Genomic DNA, 24,586 nt, shown 5'->3' on the forward strand with positions numbered 1-24,586 from the left:
GTTCTGTCCTGACTGCAAGGCACCTCCATCGATGTTCAACCAATTCTCTGAATTTTAAACTTCAAAAGGGCACCTTTATATTTCTAACACGAGTTACACTGAGCAGTCAGCAGAACTGCGTGCATGAGATTAAGTTCACTCTGCTCTCCTGAAACTGGATTGTTAGAAAAAGCAAGACTGGGGCAGTGTAATTCAGTGTTGGCCCCTCACACTCTTCTCAGAGTAGCTAATGGTGCATTAAGCACCGTCCTTGACTCAGTTAAGCACATATGGCACATTATGAAATCGAAGAATAAAGGATGAGGGGCAGAGACAAAAGCATGGACCTAAAAGAAGTCAAATAAATCAAGTGTGACTAACGTCGCAGAAAGACAATATTTTATTGGAGGAAGAAAAAACAAAATATATTTTCCATATCCTCATTCAAACAGTGGGATAAATTTCAAACAGGCAGGTATGTGAATTTGATATTTAGATTCTGGATCCACCCATCCTGTGCTTTTGAAGTGTGGGGAACCCCATTTCCTGTGGTGTAAAAAATAGAACATGGCTGTTGTTGTTTCTGTTTCTAGGCAAATTGTGGTCACAAACTATTTGAGAGTTCCTTCATAAATTTTAGATCACACTGCAGAGAATGTCTTCCTTTTAAACTTGGGCTGGGGTCTGAAAAATACTTGGGATGTGTCAAAAGCATCCGAGGTTTCAAAAACATTATCCAAGGGAAGGTTTATAGTCACTAAAAAAATCCTAATTATCCACCTATGTTTGATAAATTCCTCATGTCTGGCAGCAGAATTAAAAGTGCACAGAACACACCCACTTGAACAACTTCAGGTAAACGGCCTTCAATCATCGCTTTGTTTGGTGAAACCGCAACATTTTGTCTAGTTTGGAGCAAGCCTCAAGTCACATTGTAGACCCTTGTGATGTTTTCCTATATCTGGCTGTCAAATGTTTGCAATGTTGAGAAATGCAACTATTAAAAATTACATTTCAATTTTATTTGGTTCAAATATTACGTAGGACACCTGCACAAACAATGGTCCACACATTTCCCTTGTCCTAGTTATCATTTGTAATTCTGGATTACAGGTGTGTGCACATACCATTACTTAGCTGATGAACAAAAGTTCATTTTTGCTGCCAACATAATCCAGTGCTCAACAGTAAAAGGAGGAAATAGCTGTCATATAATTATTGCTGGCACAAAAATCTTCATGTGGTAAGACACACAAATCTATGGGATACAGCCTTTTCAAGTCACAACAAGCCTCTCTTTGTCAGGACTTTGCTTCAGCTGATCTGTTTTTCCTCGGTTTCTGGCCAAGTCAAATAATGAGATCATTCCATTTCAGAAATGTCCTGCAATAACAGTATCCAATCCAAACAGCTTCAGTATCTGGGCTACATTCAAAAGCCTCACTTTTTGAATGCTGAGCCTTGTGTGGTCTACTGTTCTAGAAAATTCTGGTGCAGGAGGTAGTCCCTTTAAAAGCCATGCAACATGCTGGGCTTGACTGGCAGCCATCGTTGTTAGCCGGCGGAGTTCTGATTCATCGTCTACGACCGCACGTGACTGGGAAATGAGGGCCGAAACATGATCCCGGAGTAGATTGGCAAAAGTAATCCTCTCCGCCCAAAGGTTAAATTCACCTTTATCAAAAAGCATGTCATATTCCCCCTGAAATGAAGAAAATACATTGTCTACAAAGGAAACATAATCTTAAAATTCTCCAGAAGAAATATGAAACTAAATTTAAAACACACTTTTATTAATTATTCTTTTCATTCATGGGATGTGAGCATCGCAGGCAGGTCCAGCATTTATCCCCATCTCTAACTGCCCTTGAGAATGTGGTGGTTAAATGCCTTCTTGAATCACTGTAGTCAATGTGACAAAGGTACTCCCACAGTGCTGTAGGGTAGGGAGTTCCAAGATTCTGACCTAACAACAGTGATAAATCCTTTCTGATAAATCATTATACTGGTTCCCATTTAATAAAGCGTAACAAAAGTTTATATTTTTCAAAAAAGGAACTGAGCAGGCAGTATTGCGTTGTTAATGTATCAACTCAGTTAGAAATACCCTGCAACAATGTACAGTTTTAAAAGAAATGTAGAGTTTTGCTTATGCTTACAAGAGACCTGGATTACAAGAATTGAACCACTGTAGATGACAGATATTCTGCAGTCCCTAGATTCTCTGGGGGAAATTTCTACAATGGTAGGTGGGTCCAAATATTTGGCATGTCCCTACAATTAAGAGCATAGAAAGGCAAATCTTCCTTTCTATATAAATGGTCATTATTAGTTCAAAAACAAATGAAAGGGTGATTCTTGCTGGTCCTGCATTTCTGGTAAATTTAGTTAATAGGATTCCTTACTGGTGTTTAAGCTCTTCTGTCAAATCTAGAACAGACACACACACACATGAACATGCACACACATGAACATGCACACACACTTACACAAAGAACATATGTTACAAACCAATTTTTCTATGACAAAGAAAAAAGCTAAATAAACTAAATTTAAGACACTTGGAGCTGGATTTTATGGTTTATGGCAGGATGAGGGAGGCAGAACATAAAGTGAATAGTCCTCTCCCTCCTGTCCCTGTCACGTAGGGCAGCACGGTGGCATAGTGGTCAGCACTGCTGCCTCACAGCAAGAAGTCTCACAACATCAGGTTAAAGTCCAATAGGTTTATTTGGTAGCACAAGCCACTAGCTACCAAATAAACCTGTTGGACTTTAACTTGGTGTTGTGAGACTTCTTACTGTGGTTACCCCAATCCAACGCTAGCATCTCCATATCATAGCCTCACAGCACCACAGAACCTGGGTTCAATTCTGGCCTAGAGTGACAGTGTGGAGTTTGCACATTCTCCCTGAGTCTTTGGAGTTTCCTCCGGGTGCTCCAGTTTCTGCCCACATTCCAAAGATGTGCGGGTTAGGTTGATTGGCCACACTAAATTGCACATTAGTGTCAGAAGGACTAACAGGATAAATATGTGGGATTATAGAAATAGGACCTGGACAGAATTGTTGTCAGTGCGGGCTCGATGGGCCGAAGGCACTGTAGAAACTCTATGTCAGTATAGTGACAAAATTATCCAAGGGAAAGTTTATAGTCACAGATGCCATTCTGCTTGAACAGCATCAGATAAATGCCCTTCAATCCTGGTACTGTTTGGTGATACCTTAAGATTTTGGTGATTTGGAGCGATCTTCAAACTACAGCCGACTGCCAATTAGGGGTTGCTTGGTGGGAAGGTGGAAATTAGGAGTGCGAAGGTGGGTTCCACCTCTAATTCATAGAATTATAGAATCTACAGTGCAGAAGGAGGCCAATGAAGAAAATGAAGTAAAAAAAACACACAAAGCTGCCACCTTCACCCCTGCTGCTTTATGCAAATATGGGTCTATTGGGAGGCCTTTTCTCCCACACTTGCGCCACCTTCTCATACCTGGCATAAAGCACTCCTGAACCTTCTCCCACCCCACACCCAAAAATGGAGAGGCAAATAAACATATTGCATACAACTAACTCTTTAACAAACTCAATTGTCTGTTAATTGGCTATTACAAAATTGCGGCCCAGCTTCCAATTTTAATGTCCACTTTTCTTGTGTAAAATTGGAAACTGGTGTGATAATGTTGGATTGCTGATCTGCATCATCACAATGTCTCTTATGTAGGGGTGCTGGCTGCCCAATGTGTTGCAATCAAATCCAGCCTTTGGTTTGCGTTGATATGTCCCATTCAATTCAACTTGAAAATATAATCCAGAGCATGTAAAGAAAAATCTTTAAAATGTTTGATTATCATAAATATAAATTAAGCTAACAGGAAAAATGTTATTCTACTTAATGCCTGTTTTATGGGCAAAAAATAAGAGTTCATTGGATCAATTACAAGTTGAGTGAAATTGTGCCCAGGTAGCACCACTGGTCAGTCAAGTGTTCGGCTGCCAGACTAAAACAAGTGTTGTCCCCCTTAAATATGCTGATTATGCTTCAAGTGTGCTTTAGCACATGCTCAGCTCAGCATTAAGCAGACACCTTCAGGTGCACCACAACTTTCCAGTAATTAAGAAATTTATTAGTCCATGGGGTTAATTTTAAACCTCCTGAAAAGTAGTGGGCCATATGTTAAACATAAAAGGGGAAACTGACCTAACCTGCCATCTTCAGGTTTTAATGGAGATGGGTGAATGACTGGGTGAACAACCCTCTTAGGTGGTGGGCTGTCCAGTAAAATGTTTTCAGAGGCAGCACGCCTAACTTGTAACTGATGTTTTATTTTTAATGACTGCAGGCTGGTCTTTTGGGATTCAAGAAACTTGGCAGATGAAAGGAGATGTTTGTCCCCATTTAGGCTTAGCCTTTGTTGAAATGAAGGGAGCAAGTTATGGATATTAATTTACTGTAGATCTTGTGGGCTGGGGGGTCCTACAAAAATTGTTTGTTATCAACAAGATTCCAACTTGCAGCTATGTATGGCAGTGGTGGCGAGATGAATTGGAGATGGGAAAACTGCTCGTGTGGAGCTTGGAGGGGCTTAATGTCAGTGCCTCCAACAGACAACTTCAAATCCATGAGCTAAAGGTCTCTATTGCACTGCTTGTGGCCAGTAACGGTCTGCGTGCTTCATTAGTCTCCAATCCACCAAGCTAACATTTTAAACTTCCTTTGATAATTCCCCTTCCCTCATCACAGCGATCTTTGACTACCCACCCTTACGCAACATCTAGTTACCAGTCTCCCAACTTCATCACATCAGACCTATTTGCAATTTGCTTCCCAGCTGCTCTACAGCCTGACTGTCAGTCTGTGAAACTACGTGGTTGCTGGGTCAGAAACCTGTTGAAATAATTTAAATAGTAGTCATGATGTGGGTATGCCGGCGTTGGACTGGCGTAAACACAGTAAAAAGTCTGACAACACCAGGTTTTAGTCCAACCTATTTATTTGATAATATACTCGCAAGCTTTCGGGTTAGCCCCTTCGTCAGGTGAATGGAGAGTTCTGGCCTCAGACAGAGCATATAAAGCACAGACAGTTTACAGATTACTGATTAGAATGCGAATCCTTACACCTAACCTGCTGTTCAAGACCTGAAGTGGCTGATAATGTGAGTGGAAGGAGCACTGATCACAGTTTAAAGAGATGTGTATTGTCTCCAGACAGTACAGTAAGTGAGGTTCATGTCGCACTATCTGTAACCCCCGTGACTTGCCTGGGTTTGCAAAACCTCACTTACTGTACTGTCTGGAGACAATACACATCTCTTTAAACTGTGATCAGTGCTCCTTCCACTCACATTATCAGCCACTTCAGGTCTTGAACAGCAGGTTAGGTGTAAGGATTCGCATTCTAATCAGTAATCTCTAAACTGTCTGTGCTTTATATGCTCTGTCTGAGGCCAGAACTCTCCATTCACCTGACGAAGGGGCTAACCCGAAAGCTTGCGAGTATATTATCAAATAAATAGGTTGGACTAAAACCTGGTGTTGTCAGGCTTTTTACTGAAATAATTTAAACCAGGTCCTGCAGGAATCTGAGGCTCCTGCCTGTAAACCTTCCTCTTTGCGCAGCTCTTGAGTTATTGTCTGGCCCACTCTATTTAAGGGTTCTTCAATGACTGCCTGAGTGAGGTATATTAGGTCAGTTAAAATCTATGGTACAGACTAACAGGGTTGGGGATTTGATTTGTTGAGGAATATACCTGCGTTCAGCCAGAACAGTATTAGGAATTGTACTATCAATCTCAGTGTTGATGTGAAGCTACCTGGTTGCTTCCCTGTGAAGCAACTAGGTAGCTTCAGGGACTCACCGTCGAGCTAGGGACAGGAAACAATAGCAACGGTTCCTGTGCATGATCACTAGCCAGTGCCCTACCATCCCCAATGCAAACTGTGCATGCATAGATAATGGGTTAGTAGAATTGGGCTCAGTTGTAATGTTAGATCAACCATGAATCTATGGAATAGTGGAACAAGCTCAAGGGACCAAGTGGCCTACTCCTGCTCCTAGCTCGTACGTTTGTATGTTTTCACTCAGTAGGAAGTTAACCTATACAAATTAACTTTGTTTTATAAAATTAGAGATAGATCTGGGCAGAGGTGGCAAGGTGATTGGTGCCTAGAGACCCTACCACAGATAAGGGTCATCATCTCCATGATGATGATAGGGTCAAAAAAACTCACAAATACTTTAGACGGGCAGAAATGAACAGTGATATTGTAATAAATTAGATGATCATTTGTTAGTTCTAATTTCATAACAAAACTTCACAAAAAGAGTTGGGTTACATGCTTAGCTATCCTCTATAAAGGGGCTTAGGGAATATGTTCCTTATAAATGTACCAGATTTTCATTCACTTCATCTTCTTTCGTATCCTCTTCTGTCAGCATCCATTCAATTAGAGTTACAATTCCACAGGAAGTTTGGTTCCAGATCTGCAAAAGTTCGCACAGCACACCAAGGCCAAGGTCCATTGCCAGAGATGGATTAACGACAGAAAACAAAATATCTAGAGACAGACAGGGGTGGGTGGGGGGAATAAAATGGTAAAAATAAACTAAAGTACAAAAATTTACAGTTCTCTGATGATGAATCAATACACAAAACTGACACTGATATGGTGTCTTTTTTGTAAAGTTTCCATGACAAGAGAAATGGCACGAGAAACTAGTAAGGTTCTTAGAGAAACACACTGTCACTTGATCAAGTACGCACACCAGAGATTCAATGACCCCACCCATGCACTGAATTTTACAGCAAAGTTCTAAAGACTGACTGAAGAATGGAGAGCACAGGTCAGGTAAAGTGACACCAAGTGGTAGTATCTTTAAGACAATAATACCAAGAGAACAGGAATTCCGTTTAAAAGCACATTGTGATTGACTGTAGTCAAAACAAAATCAAGGCAGGAGACATTTTCCTGTTCATGTCCTGTATAATTGAGTGGTAGAAACACAATATCTTAATAGCCCAGTTTCAATTTAGTATGGATATTCTGGTGGGGGTAGAGAAAAATGTGTAAAAGCAAACTTTTCCAAAATTGATTTTTAGTGTCCAAAATCTATTGATCTTTGTCTTGAATATACTCAATGACAGAGCATCCATAGCCCTCTTGGCTAGAGAATTCCAAAGACTTGCAACCCTTTGAGTGAAAAATTTCTCCTCAGCTCAGGCCTACTCAACCTCTTTTCCTGAGTCTATGATCCTTAGTTCCAAGCTCTCTTGCCAAGAAATACATCGCCTCAGCATATAGCCTGTCAAGCCTTCGGAGGATGTTATACATTTCAATAACCTCTACTGATTATGTTTTCCTTCTCAAATTTGCGAACAGTAGAATGGCACATAACCAGGGAGTCAGTACTTAAGGAGATAAAATATATTTAACAAAGCAATGACTCTCCAAATGTTAGTGACAGATCAGGTCAATTCAATAGATTTTTGTTTTTAAAATAGCTATCTTGGATAAGATACTGCTTATTGGAGTATCAATACTTAGTGATGGGATGCAAGCTTCCACTTTAAATTCCTTAAAAGGTTGTGTTCTCGATTTATCTGCACTGCCAGGAATTAATGGGGAGAAATCAGATGCTTCTGAATGGGAATAAACAGTGACCTGTGGAGTTTGCATATTCTCCTTGTGTCTGTGTGGGTTTCCTCCTGGTGCTCTGGTTTTCTCCCACAGTCCAAACATGTGTGGGTTAGGTTGATTCGCCATGATACAAATTGCCCCTTAGTCCTTAGGTGCGTAGGTTAGAGGGATTAGCGGGTAAATATGCAGGGATAGGGGAGTAGGGCCTGGGTGGGATTGTGGTCAGTGCAGACTCAATGGGCCACATGGCCTCTTTCTGCACTGTAGAATTTCTATGATCCTAAAGCTGCTGGTGTGCTCCTCCAAATGCCATGGCAGGTCCAAGGTGTTTCTTTTCAAGACAACAACTTGCTTTTACATAGCGTCTTTAATGTAATAAAATATCCCAAGAGGCTTCTGTTATCAAACAAAGTTTGACACCAAGCCACATAAGGATATATCATGTCAGATAATATAAGCTTGGCCAAAGATATAGACATTACAGTATGTCTTAAAAAGGAGAGATAGAAAGATTGTGGGAGGATCTGAATAGAATTCCAGAACCTAGAGTTTAGACAGCCGAAGGCAACAAAGAATGGAGCAACAGGCCAGAACTGTGAAGGATAGAGATCTCAGACCTGAAATATCTCTAGCATGGGGTAGACCAATAGAAAAGGGAAGGAAATAAAAGTTGCTCAAAACAAGGGGGTTCACTCCACAAGACACTGCCTCCATTCTGCATAACATACCCACAGTGACATGGGCCAGAATGGAAAAATGCTGAAATTGTTCCTTTAGTTGCAACAAATTTACTTGTTTCTACATTAGTGAACAAAGAAAATATATACCCACACATTTCCCTTTTTGTTAATGTGATCAAATTTATCAAAGTATAAATTGGGTTTCTCTTCTTTACAACAAGTATTTTTCTTCAAACCAACATTAATGAAAATAAAGAAAACATATCCCAAAACAGGGAAGAAAACTTTTAAGTAAAATTAGTTTACATTCACAATTACTGGAACTGGAATACAACATGGGTGAGGTTAAATGATTTTATTTAAATTCTTGTTACTTGGGCTTCCCCCACAGTTTCTATAGTTAAATGCACTGAATTACATCATTGAGTACCATAGGAAAATACCCAATTATAGGTGGAACCCACTTCTTTCAGCAGTCAAAACCTGTTCCATTATGATTTAGAAACACATAGTAGTGCAGTTCGTGAACATAATAGAGATCGCAATAATGGATAAATTAACTTAATGTTATGTTCAGATGCGAGAAAAAAAGCACTACTGGTTCAGACAAGATGTGTGGCCTAAAATATTGCTTTATAAGCACAATTCTTGATCCAATTTCAAAAAATTACTGGAATAGAGTTAAGTGATGGGCTATACTGAAACAAAGAACAATCAGAATATAATTTGCATCTCATCAGTTAAACAACATGGTCTTTTTGGGGTGAATATTGGTTACATACTTTGGTGAATTAAGTACACCTTTGGTGTTTTTTTATTTTGCTAGATCTTTGTGTAGCATATATATCCAATCCTGAATTCAGTCTTACAGACTACTGTGGTATCAGCATGACATTTCATGGAATGATTTAATGAAAGGTCTTGCCTGTAATTTTCCCAGATGTTGAGCTTTTGCATTTTATTGAGATGTACTCTTAATACTGACTGGCACAGTTATTAGCACTGCTACCTCATAATGTCAAATACCTGCATTCGATTCCAGCCTTGGGTTTCTGTGTGGCTTTCCTCTGGATGCTCTATTTCCCTCCCACATGCCAAAGATGTGCAGGTTAGGTAGATTGGTCATGCTAAATTGCCCCTTAGTGTCCAAAGATGGATTAATACGTGGAGTTACTAGGAGTGGGAGGAGAGGAAATAAAGAGGCTGGGAAAGGAGAGTCGGTGCAGAGTTGGTGGCCCGAATGACCTCTTTATGCACTGAAGAGATTCAATGGGGTTGTCTTATTACTCCAGAAAACCAGGTTGACGAGAACACAAGGATTACCATTGCATACCCACATTTCCATTTGACTTTCAGGCATGAATGAGGCAGCGTGTTATTGTTAGTGTATTATCCCAGCTTGAGGTCTGTTTCATTTACACAATATGGAAAAGCTTCCAACCTATTTTCAACTGCTGTTGGGAGTTTTCTGACAGGGTTTGAGAAATTGAATGGGTTGGGTAAATTTAAAACAAAGAGGTTGTGTCAAGTGACAAGTCAGTGTAGGCTAGAGCTCTCCATCTCCAGAAATTTTGTCATAAATCCATCTTACTGACTGGATCTGGACTTTATAGGAGGAAATTCATCTATTACATGCCAAGGAAATTTTAAACACAAAGGTGAATCTTTGGGATGTATCTTAGATGTCAAAAGCTTAACCTGCCTTAGTGACTGAATATAATAGACTTAAATGGACAAGTTGGGCCGAGGGGCCTGTTTCCATGCTGTAAACCTCTATGACTCTAAATAATGGAGATGTGAAGTCAAATGAGCATTTTGGAATATTTGTGAAAAGATTGAATGGGTGAGAGGGAATCCATAACACAATCACTCATGCAAGGTTTGTGGAAATTGTGGATTTGACTGGCCTAGTGACTAGTCTTGTGATGTACTTTCTTATAATTCTAGAAATTCTTAAAAAGCCTGAAACTGCAACCTGTTCATGCTTGTTCCTTGGTTCAGCAATTTGTAAAAACACAATAATGACTCTTTTCATCTGCTTTTGAGGAAGAACCCAACTTGTGCTTAGTGGCACCCAACTAACAATATAGCTCAGTATGGGAAACTGAGCATACATTCACAACAGTATGATGTTGATTAGTGAGTGACAACCAGATCAAATGTTTTGATAGAGCAGTTTTACATAATGAATTAATTATTTGGGCAGTCAGACCCCCATCAGCATCAGTGCAGGCTTAAATAATCATTTAATGTACAATTACTGGGTACAACTGGATGAAACAAACATTTGCTTTATCTGGGAATTTCCCAGTTAGAAACATAATGTTTGAAAGACTGGTGGAACTTGAACCAGACGATGGAGTCTCATCCAACTGGTGACAGCGTCACGTTGCCTCCTTTAAGAAAGACCTGCTGTATTAAGTGCTGTCAGTGATGAATCTTCCTTGGGCCGGATGAGTCTTCCTTGGGCCGGATATATATCCCTCAGAGGTCAGGAATGAAGACAAACACAGGCCATAGTGATTAAGGATAGGATTTTGATTTGATTTATTATTATCACATGTATTAACATACAGTGAGAAGTATTGATTCTTGCGTGCTATACAGACAAAGCATAACGTTCATAGCGAAGGAAAGACTGCAGAATGTAGCGTTACAGTCATAGCTAGGTTATGTAGAGAAAGATCAACTTAGTGCAAGGTAAGTCCATTCAAAAATCTGATGGCAACAGAGAAGAAACTGTTCTTGAGTCAGTTGGGACGTGACCTCAGACTTTTGTATCATTTTCCTGATGGAAGAAGGTGGAAGAGAGAATGTCTGGGGTGTGGGGGTCCTTAGTTATGCTGGCTGCTTTACTGAGGCAGTGGGAAGTGTATGGACAGAGTCAATGGATGGGAGGTTGGTTTGCGTGATGGACTGGGCTATATTCATGACTTTTGCAGCTCCTTGTAGTCTGGGGCAGAGCAGGAGCCATACCAAGCTGTGATACAACCAAAAAGAATGCTTTCTATGGTGCAATTGTAAAAGTTGGTGAGATTGTAGCTGACATGTTAAATTTCCTTAGTCTTCTGAAAAAGCTGGTAGGCTTTCTTAACTATAGTGTCAGTATGGGGGGACCACGAAGGTTGTTGGTGATCTGGACACCCAAAAACTTGAAGTTCTCAACCATTTCTACTTCGTCCCCGTTATTGTAGACAGGGGCATGTTTTCCTTTATGCTTCCTGAAGTCGATCATAATCTCCTTCGTTTTGATGACATTGAGGGAGAGATTATTGTTGTCACACCAGTTCACCAGATTCTCTATCTCATTCCTGTACTGTGTCTTGTCATTTTTTGAGGTCCGATCCACTATGTGATGTCGTCAGCAAACTGGAAAATTGAATTGGAGGGGAATTTGGCCGCACAGTCAGAGGTGTTTAAAGAGTATAGTATGGGGCTGAGAACACAGCCTTGTGGGGCACCAGTGCTGAGGATGATTGTGGAGGAATGTTGTTGCCAATCCTTACTGAATGTGGTCTGTGAGTTAGGAAGTTCAGGATCCAGTCACAGAGGGAGGTGCCAAAGCCCAGGAGTTTGGAGTTTCATGGGAATAATGGTGTTGAAGGCTAAGCTGTAGTCAATAAATAGGAGTCTGACATAGGTGTCTCTGCTACCTAGGTGTTTTAGGGTTGAATGTATGGTCAGGGAGATGGCGTCTGCTGTGCACCTGATAGACATTGTGGGGTGAGTGGCTGGGGATAGATGGGGACACAAGAAAGTTTGAAAAGAAGAGAGGGAAGTGACTCTCAGAGGGCCCTGCTCTTCCCAATACCAGATTGCTCAGTCAGGCAGTGACTGACAACCACCTGAGCAGCCAGCAAGCAAACGAGACAGGGTTTGCTTTTCTTGGTGGGTGACAGCCACATCTGCCGCTGCCGGTTGAAAACCAGTGGTGGCGGAATAAGGCCATTAAGTGAGGATTAATTGGCTGTCTATGTGCCTTCCCCTGCGGGAAGACAGTCAGGTCCCACCCACACTCTTCCACCCAATAAAATGCCTTCCAACTTCAAACATGCCTTGGGGGAGGGTATTAGATTCTGCCGTATTATTCTATTTTGATACACCTTTAATATTCCCTACTCTACTGAAACTCTAGGGACCATTGTGAAATAATTACCCCTCAAATGTTCCCAAAGCAAGCACTATTGTTATAACAAACCCAATGCACCAACATAAGCACTGTATGAAAAAACTGTAGTGACTTCACATCGATATGCACAGGTATGCTCTCAAGATTTTTTAGTTTTATGAGCATCATCAATCCATCAGCAACTTTGCTGATATGAAGAGAACAATTCTTATTCAAACTTACTGTGTTCTGGGTGAAGTAAACTGACTGAAAAGGGAAACCATTAAACTGGATGGGAGGAGACAGGGAATGCGACTGTTTTCATAATACACTGATATGTCTCAGCATGAACGATATCATTCCGTGAATACTTGATAAAGAACTTAAAAAAGGTTTAACAAATATTTTAGTAGAACAGCACCCTTTTAAATCTTTGAAAACAGTTTTCAAGCAAAAGGAATGCAAGGCCATAAATCTCAAACTTTGCCATTCAGGACAAAACCAATAATTGCACCTAATGAATGTGATTAATGGGAAGCATTGTCCTTGCATTACCTAGCTTACAGCTGTTATGCATTGCATGCTAACATGTAGTGGCGCCATATTTATCTCCTGGTCTCGAAACTATAATCATTCACCACATGAATACCTGTAAGATAATAACCTGGTAAGTAGCAGACAACATAAATTCAGTAGGGGAAGGTCTGCCTAACCAACTCTCATTGACTTTTTTTCCTCAGGCTGTGACATATTCAGTGGACTGTGGAAAACCCTAAGAAGTGGAGCACCTTAATTTCCAAAAAAAACATTTGTTACAATTTATCCGTTAAAGCATTAGCTTAAAGAAGTGGGTATTTTCGGCAAAACCTGGGAAAATATGCAAAAAAAAATACATGAAAGGAAGGAGTGGAGGATTGCAAAGGGAATTGTTTTGAGGTGGAGATGCCTGGTGGGAAAACCCAGGGTTAATGTTAAACATCTCCAATTTCTAATTTAGATGAATAATCTGGAACTAGAAACTCAAGACAAAATTACTAAATTTACAGAGGATATTATACTAGGAAAGGCAGCAACAGTTGGATACTACAAACTGAGGCATTACTTCTAAAGTAGGTGGAACAATGAAGACAGGCTTAACATGGATAAATATTCCATAAATGATGCTAAACTAACAAACAATAATATTAAAAGAAATTGGCGGGTTAATAGAAGCAACACTTAATCTGTACGAACACAGTGGAACAGCAATCAACAAGGCAAATTGTGCTTAACTAAATAGTAAAATAATATGGCACAAATTAAAAAAAAAAGTCATGTTGAAGCTCCATTTTCTGCTGGTGTGTAATTTTACAATCTCCTGCTGGTATATTTGCAGGCAGCGGTGCGTTTAAAATAAAATAGGTGGCTAACCCAACACCTTTCCATCATTCCCTGAACTGTTCCCCCATATTACAGTGAGAGGGAAGACATCAGCCCATCCTTGGGCCTTTTGAGGTTCTTAACTAGCCAATTAATGGGCTTCATTCAGCCTCTACTGCAATAATACATGTTGCTGGGGAAGATGGAATGAAGGAATCTACCCTAATATTTTTGAAGCACAGGCTAAAAGATGGTAACAAAGGAAAGGGATGCTTTCATTGGGAATTCTGTCATGTCCATCGGGTCACCACCCCACATTCCCCCCCGCAAGATTGCATAAGGAAGATTGTACGCTCCTACTTTGTGCTACCACCCTGGTCCCCCTATCCACAGACCTGTGTATTGTGTGCAGTCTGGCTTCTGAGACACACAGAAGACATTAGGAAGGCATTGAGGCAGTGAAAAGAGAAACCACATGGCTGATCCCCAACATAAAGCATTGATTATGAAGAACATAAGAACATAAGAACATAAGAAATAGGAGCAGGAGTAGGCCATCTGGCCCTTCGAGCCTGCCCCGCCATTCAATAAGATCATGGCTGATCTGTCGTGGCTCAGTTCCACTTTCCCGCCCTCTCCCCATAACCCTTAATCCCCTCTCTTATCAAAAACCCATCAACCCGCTTCTTAAAAATATTTAGCGAGGCAGCCTCCACCACTTCAACGGGCAGAGAATTCCAGAGATTCACCACCCTTTGAGTGAAGAAGTTCCTCCTCAACTCCGTTCTGAACCGCCCCCCCTTTATCTTGAGGCTGTGCCCCCTAGTCCTACTGTCTTTTTTGAGTGGGAAGAGTCTTTCCACCTCTATCCTATCCATCCCATTCATCATCTTATACGTCTCAATGAGATCTCCCCTCATTCTTCTAAACTCTAACGAGTACAAGCCTAGTTTATTCAGCCTCTCCTCATAGCTCAACCCCCTCAACTCCGGTATCAGCCGAAGAAACTTGTACTTTTCTTCCTGAAATGAGATGGCTGTCAGAAAGGACCATAGCATCCCTACAGTGTAGGAAGAGACCATCTGCCCCATTCAGTCTGCACAGACCCTCCTACACCGGGCCTCCCATCCACCCTATTCCTGTAACCCCACCCCTCCACCCCCCCCCCCCCCCCCCACCTCACCAATCCCCCAACTTGCCATGGCTAATCCATCTAACCTACACACATTTGGACTGTAGGAGAAAACAGGAGCGCCCGGAGGAAACCCATGCAGACATGGGGAGAATGCACAAACTCCACACAGACAGTAACCCAAGGTTTGAATCAAACGCAAACTCCTGGTGCTATGAAGCAGCATTGCTAACCACTATGCCACTATACAATCCAGAGGTAGAATATTGCTTGTCCCTCACCACCTGGAGGCTATGCTTACCTCTGCACTTCAATGTGGTCATCATGACTGGCCTTTGACATCATGCCAGTGGGGGGAAACATCTAATGCCCCCAGAAGAAGTGGCATTCTACCTTACAGTAATACTGAAACATATTTAGGGTCAGGTTAATTAGGTTCACGCCCTTCTGGGTGTGAACCTGATTACGTTGCCAACAGGGAAGATCTCAAACGGAGATCTCGCCATTGCAAATCCCATTAGGGCCCTCTCACGAGCGTTTGCATTCATAACAGGATTTGTGCCCATGGTGAATGGGCACTGATAATTGCGGTCCTAGAAATGAATATAATAAATGTCAGCATGGATTTCAAAAGGAAAAGTCTTACTTCACCAACCTCACTGAATTCTTTGAATAGGTTTTGCAGACAGTGGGCAAAAGTTCAGTTCTAAAAGGTTTACCCCTTATCCTCAAACTATGATCCATAGCGCCTGTGATGGAGAATTGGTTGTTTCCGGATGGATGAATTATTACAGGCTGAATCGTCACTTATTTTTAAGGTTTATGCTATCCCCTTCCTTTATATATCTCAGTTTCTGTATTTACATATCACATGGAATTTAAAACTCTGAAAACAGCCCTCTTAATCCAACAGCCTATGCCAGAGTTATGTGCCAGACCAGTCTTCTCCTGCTTTGTTCTGTCCCATCATCATATCCTTTTATTCTTCCTCTCTCATGCATCTTATCTAGCTTCCCCTTATATGCACCAATGCTAGCCACCTCAACTACTGTATGCAATAGTGTTCCACATTCTCACCATTGTCATAAATTATTCTCATTTCCTAATGTTTTCAACACAAAATTAAGTGTAAATAACGTCCACACAATATTTACCAGATTGCCCAGAATTAAAGTGTTAACCAGAGGCCCTGTGTGCCCTCTCAGGTGGATGTGAAAGGATATCTTGCCATTATCTGAAGAAGGGAAAGGTACTTCTGCCTGTGTCTTGGCTAATCTTGAATCCGAAAGCAGTATCTGTAACCATTTATTTCATTGTTTTTTGCAGGACCTTGCTGTGCTCAAATTGGCTGCCACATTTCTCTTCATTAAAACAGTGACTGCTCTGCAAAATTACTTCATTGGCTGTAAAGCACTTTCAGATATCCTGAGGTCAAAAAGGTGCTGGGGAGGAATTTCCTTTTTCCCTTCCATTCTTTAATTCTGGAATTTTTTTATTCCATAAAATTGAATTTATGGAATAAACAACGAATATATATTCACATTTACTAGTTGATGATCTACAAACCAGCTGCTCGAAGAAATGATTGCAAATCAGCTGCTCAGTTGCTGCTTTGTGGTAGAACTCCCAACCAGTTATTCTTTATAACACTTCATAACAGTTAAGCTGGTTTTACCTATCTTTTTCTGAAAGTTTCAACTCATATAGGTGCCTACACTTTTTGAACAACTTCTGTTCCTTCAATTCTCCTGAATACAGTTGCCAAAATGTTCTGAATTTGAATAACTGGCAGTTATAATTTAAAAATTGCCGGTCACACACTTAACTGGTTAAATCACAGGATGTACTTGTTTGAATGTGGCTTAGCTCCTCCCTCAAACTTTGGAGACAAGTCTTTGCAACATATGCATTGAGTTAAGACTGGGGGCGTAAGTATGAAAACAGCTGGTGTTTAAAATCCTTATGTCTTCTTACTCAGTTAAAGGAACCACAACAAAGTGAAGACTAGGCAAAAAATGCTTCAATTTGGTCAGTCAGTTTTCTTCATCTGCATATAATTTGTAAATTAATGATTCATGTTGATGTGACTATGCAGATTACAACAATCTGAATTTATATTGTGCTTTTAATGCACTAAAATGTCTCAATGCATTTCATAGGAGTGTTATCGGGGGGGATTGGGGGAAGATGGAGGGAGTTAAAAATTGTGGCATCGACAGTAGCCAGAATTGGAAAAGGGTAGAGATCTTGGAGAGTTGCATGAGATTTCAGAAGTGGGATTGGAGGTGGAGTGGCTGTGAGACCATGGAGGAATTTGAAAGCAAGGGTAAGAATGTCTGGACCAGATGCCAATGTAGGTCAGAAGCATAGGGGTGATGAGTGAGCAGGGGTTACTCCATTTCAAAGCAAGTTCTGTCCAACCCAGAAATACCTTTCCAATATTGATTTCTCCCCTAATGGCATTAAGTGCCTGTTGACAGATATTCCAATTAAGAACACACTGCTTTTATTTTGACAAGGATTTTTACATTAGGTAAAACATTATTAATAAAAACAGGAATTCCAGCTTATTCCTGTAATAGGAAAGGTTTGCTGTTGGGAAATTCAGTTTATTTTAAAGGAATATACAGTGTGTTTATTACATACATACAATTATATACCAATTTATGAGCCAACGCCATGCTTGCTTCTACACAGATCTCTGTCCATTCCATAACTGATTCTCATCTCAGGTTACGTGTTGCTTTACTGTGAGCAGTATTTTTTCTCTGATCACACATTAAGTCTTGCTATGCCAGATACTCTTATACTACACCTCCCCCACCACTGTCTTTACCCAATGTAGTCAGATTACCCCTTTTCTGACTTTATAAATTGAGATAGTTTGGAGGCTTGACAATTCTTCCATATCTTATTCTGGTCATATTTGGAGGAGTGGTAGGATTTGTGCTGTAGTGTGTTGCATCTGGTTGTCATTTTCTGATTTGTTTTTCTGCTCCTTGGAGTTGAACTTCTCTTTGTCCACTCCCCATTTGTTCTGCTTTGAGATTATCGGCTTGTCCTGTTCTTTCCAGACACAGAATTTTTCCTGTTCATTCATGACTTCAGACTTTTGTATCTTTTTCTTGACAGAAGGCAGCGGAAGAAAGTACGTCCAGGGTGCACGGGTTCCTTGATTATGCTGGCTGCTTTTCCAAGGCAGACTGTCTTGACTATTTGGATAGCCTTGAGTCAGATTTTCCTTGGCCTATAGTATGTCCGAAAGGGCATTATCAACCACTTAGACAACAATTCTGTCTCTAAAGAGTTCTGACTAAAGATTGTCATAGGCTTCAGTTAATCTGTATAATTCCTTTATTAAGAATCAACCAGTTCTCCAGACTGTTGGACATGTTTGTTGAATTTCATGCTATCTAAAATTTTGTTGCTTCTTAAATTAAAATATGTATTGAATAATTTTAGAACTTCATCAAATTTACTTATTTGTTTATTCCTTGCTGTGTAATATCATTGATGACTGGACCTACTAAATAAAGCAGTGTATTCACTTGTTCTGCCTCTTGTCATTTTATTTAATCCTGAAGCTATCATGTATCTTAGGAATCTTTTCCATCAAAATCCCCAATTTTGTGTTCTAACCCTTAGATCAGTCCAAATTGATCTGGTAATATTGATTTGTTGTCCACGTGGCTTTAAAGTTTAGATGAATACAGCTCTAAATGCAATGCATGTTTTAAAGATGATGCTGCAGTAACTCGTTTTTCAGATCTTCCTGCGCTTGTCACATTTTGACAGGCTTCCTCTTTGGGGCTTAGTTTCTCGCAGTGGTTTGTTAAGTCAACAATTTGAACCCTTCCCTGTGATACCGGAGGATTTTCTGGTGTTTTACAATCAATACTTGGCTTTGGCTGAGGTTTGCAAACCTTTGGCTGCTGCTTTTTTCTTACAAGGAGCTCAGCCGTCAAGTGGGATTCTGAACCCAGGTTGGTGAAGGCGCTTTCAGAACGGGGCTGCTCTGACCTTTAACAGCACTGAAGCTTTTTAAACTGGGGCAGAGAACTGGACTTTTTGCTTATTCCTACCAAGTCCTTGTCTTCATTCACAACAGATATCAATGAGATCTTGTAGCGTCCTCAGGTGCACAGTGGATTTTTTTCTTATGCCTTTCTACTTACAATTCTGCAATGGAGCTTCCTTCAGGAAATCTCCCTTTGTATTTTCACTTCAGGTGCTTTCAGTCAGGTCAGAATGCTGTTCTTTTAATTTTCCATCATTTGAAGTGCTGCTCCACCTTCTCTGAAGTTCTGGGTTTTGTAGGTCTCATGAAGAGGTTCTGAATCTTGTATGATTGACCATCAATGTTTATTGATAACATAAGATATGCAGGGTACAGCCTAAACTGAGCTAGCTCCTTGCTTGCTTCTATACAAATCTCTGTCCACAATTGACTCTAACCTCAGGTCATATCTCTTTATATCACACTGTGGGCAGTAGAATTTCCTAGTCCCACACCGCTATGATAGACACCCTTATACTACAGGCATCTTGTGATCCATTATCCAAAATAAGTTTGTTACTTAAATGGGTTAATTCAGCTAGAACATTTGCCAGCATTGTGTACTAAAAAAGGGTAAAACTGACGGCATACTGCTTTAAAAATGGAATAAAGATGATGTGATTCTGTTGAATTACACAAGGCCATTCATCTGGTTTTCATTTGGCTGCTTTGGCCTTTGGTTTGTAGTTTACATTGCAAGATTCCAAATTCAAAGTCATCTTTTCATGATGTTTTGCAATCAAAAGGAAAAACAAACAAAACCAAAATATCTCCCAAGTACTGACTGACACAGGATGCTTTTAAATGAACTCCTGATGCTCTAAACAGACTTCCTGGTACAATTCTCATAAAATTAAATAGGGAATTTCTAATTTCTTTCTGCATGTGAAATGACAACAAGCAGCCATTATAGAGGCCTCCTACTTTCTAACATCGAGAGATACTTTCAGCTGTACAGTACACACTCTTTCAGAATACTGTTACACAATACTTCATAGGCTTGATGTGAAGTTGCAAACAAAGGAGTGCATTTATAACATCAATACTTTTGATGCAGATTAAAAGGAACAGGATTTGTACTGCCTGCTAACATATTACACCCTAAAAACAAATGCAATATTGGTGTATGTATGAAAGCTTAACTTGTTTGCAAGACCATTTTCAGTCTGCAACAAATGGTGTAAACTGTTTATTTTAAACAGAATTAATGCTTCAACTACATGAGACTTAGATTCCATGCACCATTAATATAGCAGAGGCATTAGGCATTTCCCATTAGGTAAAGACACCATCTCATATGAAGCCACACAGAGCAGTAAGGTACTTGGTTAGCCCTTTAGTGTGGCTGAATTAGTTGCTCTCAGCCAGAGCAACAACTAGGATGCTGCAATTAATTCAAGTGACCCAAAGATGCAAGATAAAAAAATCAGTCCACATTTCTGTTCCTGGGTGCTGTCCAGTAAATGAAACATTTACCTGTGAACAGACTGAGTGGGCTCAGTTGTGATACGAACATTGTAAATACTGTCTAGACATATGAAAAATATTTGCTTGAGCAAAGTACTCAAGATCCATTAGCAATTCAACAGGAGGGGAAAGAAAATAATTCATTTTTCACTGAATATTCCAACAAAAGGCAATGTCATACTATGCTTACCAGCTTTAGGGACTCTGGATAATCTCTAGAAATGAGTGACAACTGTTAAAACCTCTACGTACAATTGTTATTAACAAAATCAGCGAGCTGCAGATTTCATACAGGGGGGATTTATGCAAATAATTGTGGTGTTGCTTTACACAAATAGATTTTAAAAAGTATATCAACATCAATTTTCTACTTTATCACAGTACTACTCTTTTAAATAGAGGTTAATTGACTTTAAAGCACTTTTGAGATATGTGGTGGTCATGAAAAGTGCTTTATAAATACAAGTCATCATTTACTACACTAAAGGTAAATTGATTATTTGATAACTTTGGTGCCGTTGACCAAAATCCTCCTATCTGGGGACAAGATCCCATGGTAGGGATGGAAATGTGGAGTGGTTCCCGCTGTGGATGCTGACGGAAAAATATGCTAAATCTTCTGGCCATGACTTCATTAATTATGCAATCAGATTTTTTTGCACTGTATTATGTGGCGGGGCAAGCTTGATGGTGCGTTGTCTGTTGTCCTATCCGGGTGTCATGTTGAAAAGCACCCAACATCACAAACCCACTACTGAAGGTCACAGACCTGAAATGTTAACTCTCTCTCCACAGAGTCTGCCAGACAGGCTGAGTATTTCTGTTTTTATATACTGCCCTTAATCAGTCACTCATGTCCCAAACCAGAGTGGTTGTTTTGCAACTGCTCCCTGAATGTCGAAGAAGTCACTGGTTTTTGGAAATGGAAACGGTCAACAAATGCTGATCTGACCTGCAACTGCCACATTCCCAAGAATGATTTAAATAAACAAATAATTGATATTGAAATTGAGTGCTGACATCTGAGCTCATGGGGCAGGATTTTCCATATAACCTGCTGCATATTTCACAGTAGCAGCCTGCCATTGGCTTGTAATGGAACCTTTTGGCCCTACCGTTGTCCATGGGGTATCCCATTGAATGTACCTCTTGCTGCCGGGAAACCTGTTCTGGTTTGAACAGCCGGAAAGTTCTGGCCTATGGATCTTTATTGGGCCAACCGTAACTGGTGAAGCCTATGATCATCGTCAATTGTCAAAAAAAAGTTTAAACCTAGGTCTCAGCGATTTATTTTGCTGCAGTAATATATTTTTAAAAATATTACAATGTAACCATGTTTGAAGCAGCAATCAAGACAGTAAAAATGATTGTAATAGTGAAATGTGATATATTTGGCAAGTTTACTTTTATTATGCAATGCATGTGAATATTATGAATTGTGTAGCTATTCTTTAAATCCTAGGTGGTTTCCATCTTCTAAGATTAAAAATGTTTACACAGTTTCAACTTCCAAATAACCATTTACTAGAAATTCAGATTTATTGATATCAACAGCCTTGATCATTCCCCTCTCAAGTTTCTGCATACAATATCACCCATGGAAAAGAATCCAGTTTTAATCATGCTTAGCAAGCTGGACCCAAAAGGCCAGCATAATCAAGAGTTACAATTAGCATCCCCAGAACTGATGGCCAAAATGTGCTTATGCTTGACATCTTAAAGTATGCAAAATACTTACATGGCTTAAACTTTTAAAGGAAGGTTTTGAGGGTTATTGGGTTGTTTGCGATGTCACTTTAAAAATATTTGTTGTCAGATTAATCAGCATGAAGCAGTGGAATTCTATTAGGTCTGATGCCTTTTATCCCTCTTCAAAGTTGTCGCAATGATTAGCTTGTGGCAAGGTCAACAGACCTTAGGGAGCTTGAAGTGGATGCAGAATGGAACAGTATAAAACAGACTTCTAACCTTCACAGGGGAAACAGACCAGATCAAAAATGAGAAATTTTGTTGAGCGAAATATTTCCCAGTCCCAATCTCCCAGTCCCGTTTTGGTATTATCACGTCAAGTAATTTCCTATAGTTGAGACTTTGGGCAAATACTCAGTTCTCGGGCCTCTGCAAATAAAATTATGAGTCTTATCATTAATTGTTAGAGGGATGCTCATGATTACCATTTAATTTTGCTTATTCTTCATGCGAAAGCTCAGAAGTTTCTTCCATCTCTCCAATCTGAAGTTGTACTCAGCACATGAAGCGATACATGTGCACAAATGAACACTCCACAAGAATGTGCCACACGTTGGAGCTTCAGTGCATCATGTCATCTGGTTAGTAGATTCTATTTTGGAAAACTTTGATTGTGTTCTGCTGATACAATGCAGGGTTATGCTTAGGGATTCTACAGGGCTTTTGGAAAAAACAATTGGAAGTGGTCATGACTCAGGTTTTAGTCCAATTTAAAAAAAATTTGAGAAACCTACAATTGTGTGTTTCTGTACTCTATTATTTGAAAGTTGTAGATGTTTCTGCCATTTTAATTTATAATTTGGTGCAATGTATATTAATAACACAAAGCTGTCAGACTGATGGGGCTTAGGGCTGACACACTACTAATTCAGCTCTAAACCAATGTTTTAATCCAGCCTAGATAAAGGGATGAAAGTTTCTTCTCAAGGGAAATGAGTTTGGGGAATCTCATCTTAGTTCCAGCTCAAAACCCCAAACCCATCAGAATTTGGTAATGGTTGGTTACCACTCTTAACTGACACAATGATGGCTGGGTCTGCAAAACGTAAATGTCACAGCAGCTTGATAAGTGGTTCTCTCCTATGGCTAGAGCTAAGCAACAATATTACTGTCACGTTGATAGGCACAACATTTTTTAAAAAAGGCTTATATTTAAATAGACTCTGATTTAATGAGTTTATTGTCTCAAATTATGTTCAGATGCCAGCTTTGGCTTAGTGTCAGCACTTCTGCTTAAATGAGAAGGTAGCTTCAAGCCCCAAGCCAGAGTTTTGAGTAGGTAATCTAGGCTGGTACTTCAGTGCAGAGTGCTAATCAGATGATGCTGTTTTTTGGATAAAACATTAAACCAAGGTCCTGCCTTATCATATGGATATAGAAGATTCCCTGTCATGATTCAAAGAAAAGTTGCCCCAGTGTCCTATTCCTCAACTGTCACCACTAAAGCACCACTTGGTCATTTATTTGTGAGTCTTGCTGTTGCAAATCAGTTGTCAACTTTGCTACGATTAAAATGGTCAAGAACACACTTCATTGGCTGTAAATACAAGTACTTTCTAATTTCATATTAGAGTACTGCTTACAATAAGTTTACCGCCAAAAATCTCCATTCCCGTTTGCAGCTGGAAATCTCTGATGCTGCTGAAAGGGGAAAGAGTTTTGGCTGGAACACCAAATTCTCTGTTCTCACTTGCAATGGGGCGGGCACGGACAAGACCAGAGAATCCCGCCCTATCTGTTTTTTGGGAGTCCTGGGAAAAGCAGAGTAAAAACATATAGTCAATCTAAATATATTGTTTTTTTATGTGATCTAAAATTGGAAACAAAAACATATTAAATCACTAACAATAATTTGAATAATTTATTTGAGAACATTAGCTGACTGTCATATGGAAATAATTGTTGGAGGATATGTGCAAAGGTATTTCCTGATTTAATATTTTCAAGCTGGGTCCTATCATGTGGCTTACTGCTTGGAATAAAGTTAGTGATTATATATATTTTATGTACAAAAATAAACTATTCCACTGAAATCAGAGATTACGCCAACTGATTGGTTTGCTGAAGTTTCCTTTAAACTACTTTTTCAACTTCTTCTCTGATACAACAAAAGGCTGCAGCCTGCGATTGATGTTTTCACTTCCTTCATGAGGAATGTCATTTAATTAAGTTGCTGGAGAGAAAAAATGATGGACAGTCTAACAGTTGGAGAAACCTTTCGTAAAAATGGCGGAGTGTTGTTTCCGGCGAGAAAATCGGCATATTTCTCTCCAGAGAAACCAGTCAGTTTTCTCTCCAGATCTCATAACACTGTTGGAAAAAAATATCAAGAGGGCATGTTTCATGGCTGATATAGGGGGCTGTGCCAAAACACATCGGCAAAACCCAGCTGCGCTGAGATCGGGGGCACAATCTTT

The 24,586-nt window shown here is 39.9% G+C and overlaps 1 protein-coding gene across 2 annotated transcripts in view; it reads right to left on the minus strand.

Moving 5' to 3' along the window:
- Nucleotides 1–315: 315 nt before the first annotated feature.
- thada (THADA armadillo repeat containing) overlaps nucleotides 316–24,586 on the minus strand; it is a 425,051-nt gene continuing 400,780 nt past the window's right edge. For both annotated transcript variants that reach the window (XM_080200616.1, XM_080200615.1), the window contains exons 36-37: nucleotides 6,371–6,537; nucleotides 316–1,681 (exon numbers count right to left, since the gene is read on the minus strand). In XM_080200616.1, coding sequence (XP_080056742.1) covers nucleotides 1,352–1,681; nucleotides 6,371–6,537 — 497 coding nt within the window. In that variant the 3' untranslated portion in view covers nucleotides 316–1,351. The remainder of the gene's footprint in view (nucleotides 1,682–6,370; nucleotides 6,538–24,586) is intronic.

This window comes from Carcharhinus amblyrhynchos, chromosome 12 (assembly GCF_965287045.1).
Source record: "Carcharhinus amblyrhynchos chromosome 12, sCarAmb.v2.hapA, whole genome shotgun sequence".
Classification (NCBI taxonomy): domain Eukaryota; kingdom Metazoa; phylum Chordata; class Chondrichthyes; order Carcharhiniformes; family Carcharhinidae; genus Carcharhinus; species Carcharhinus amblyrhynchos.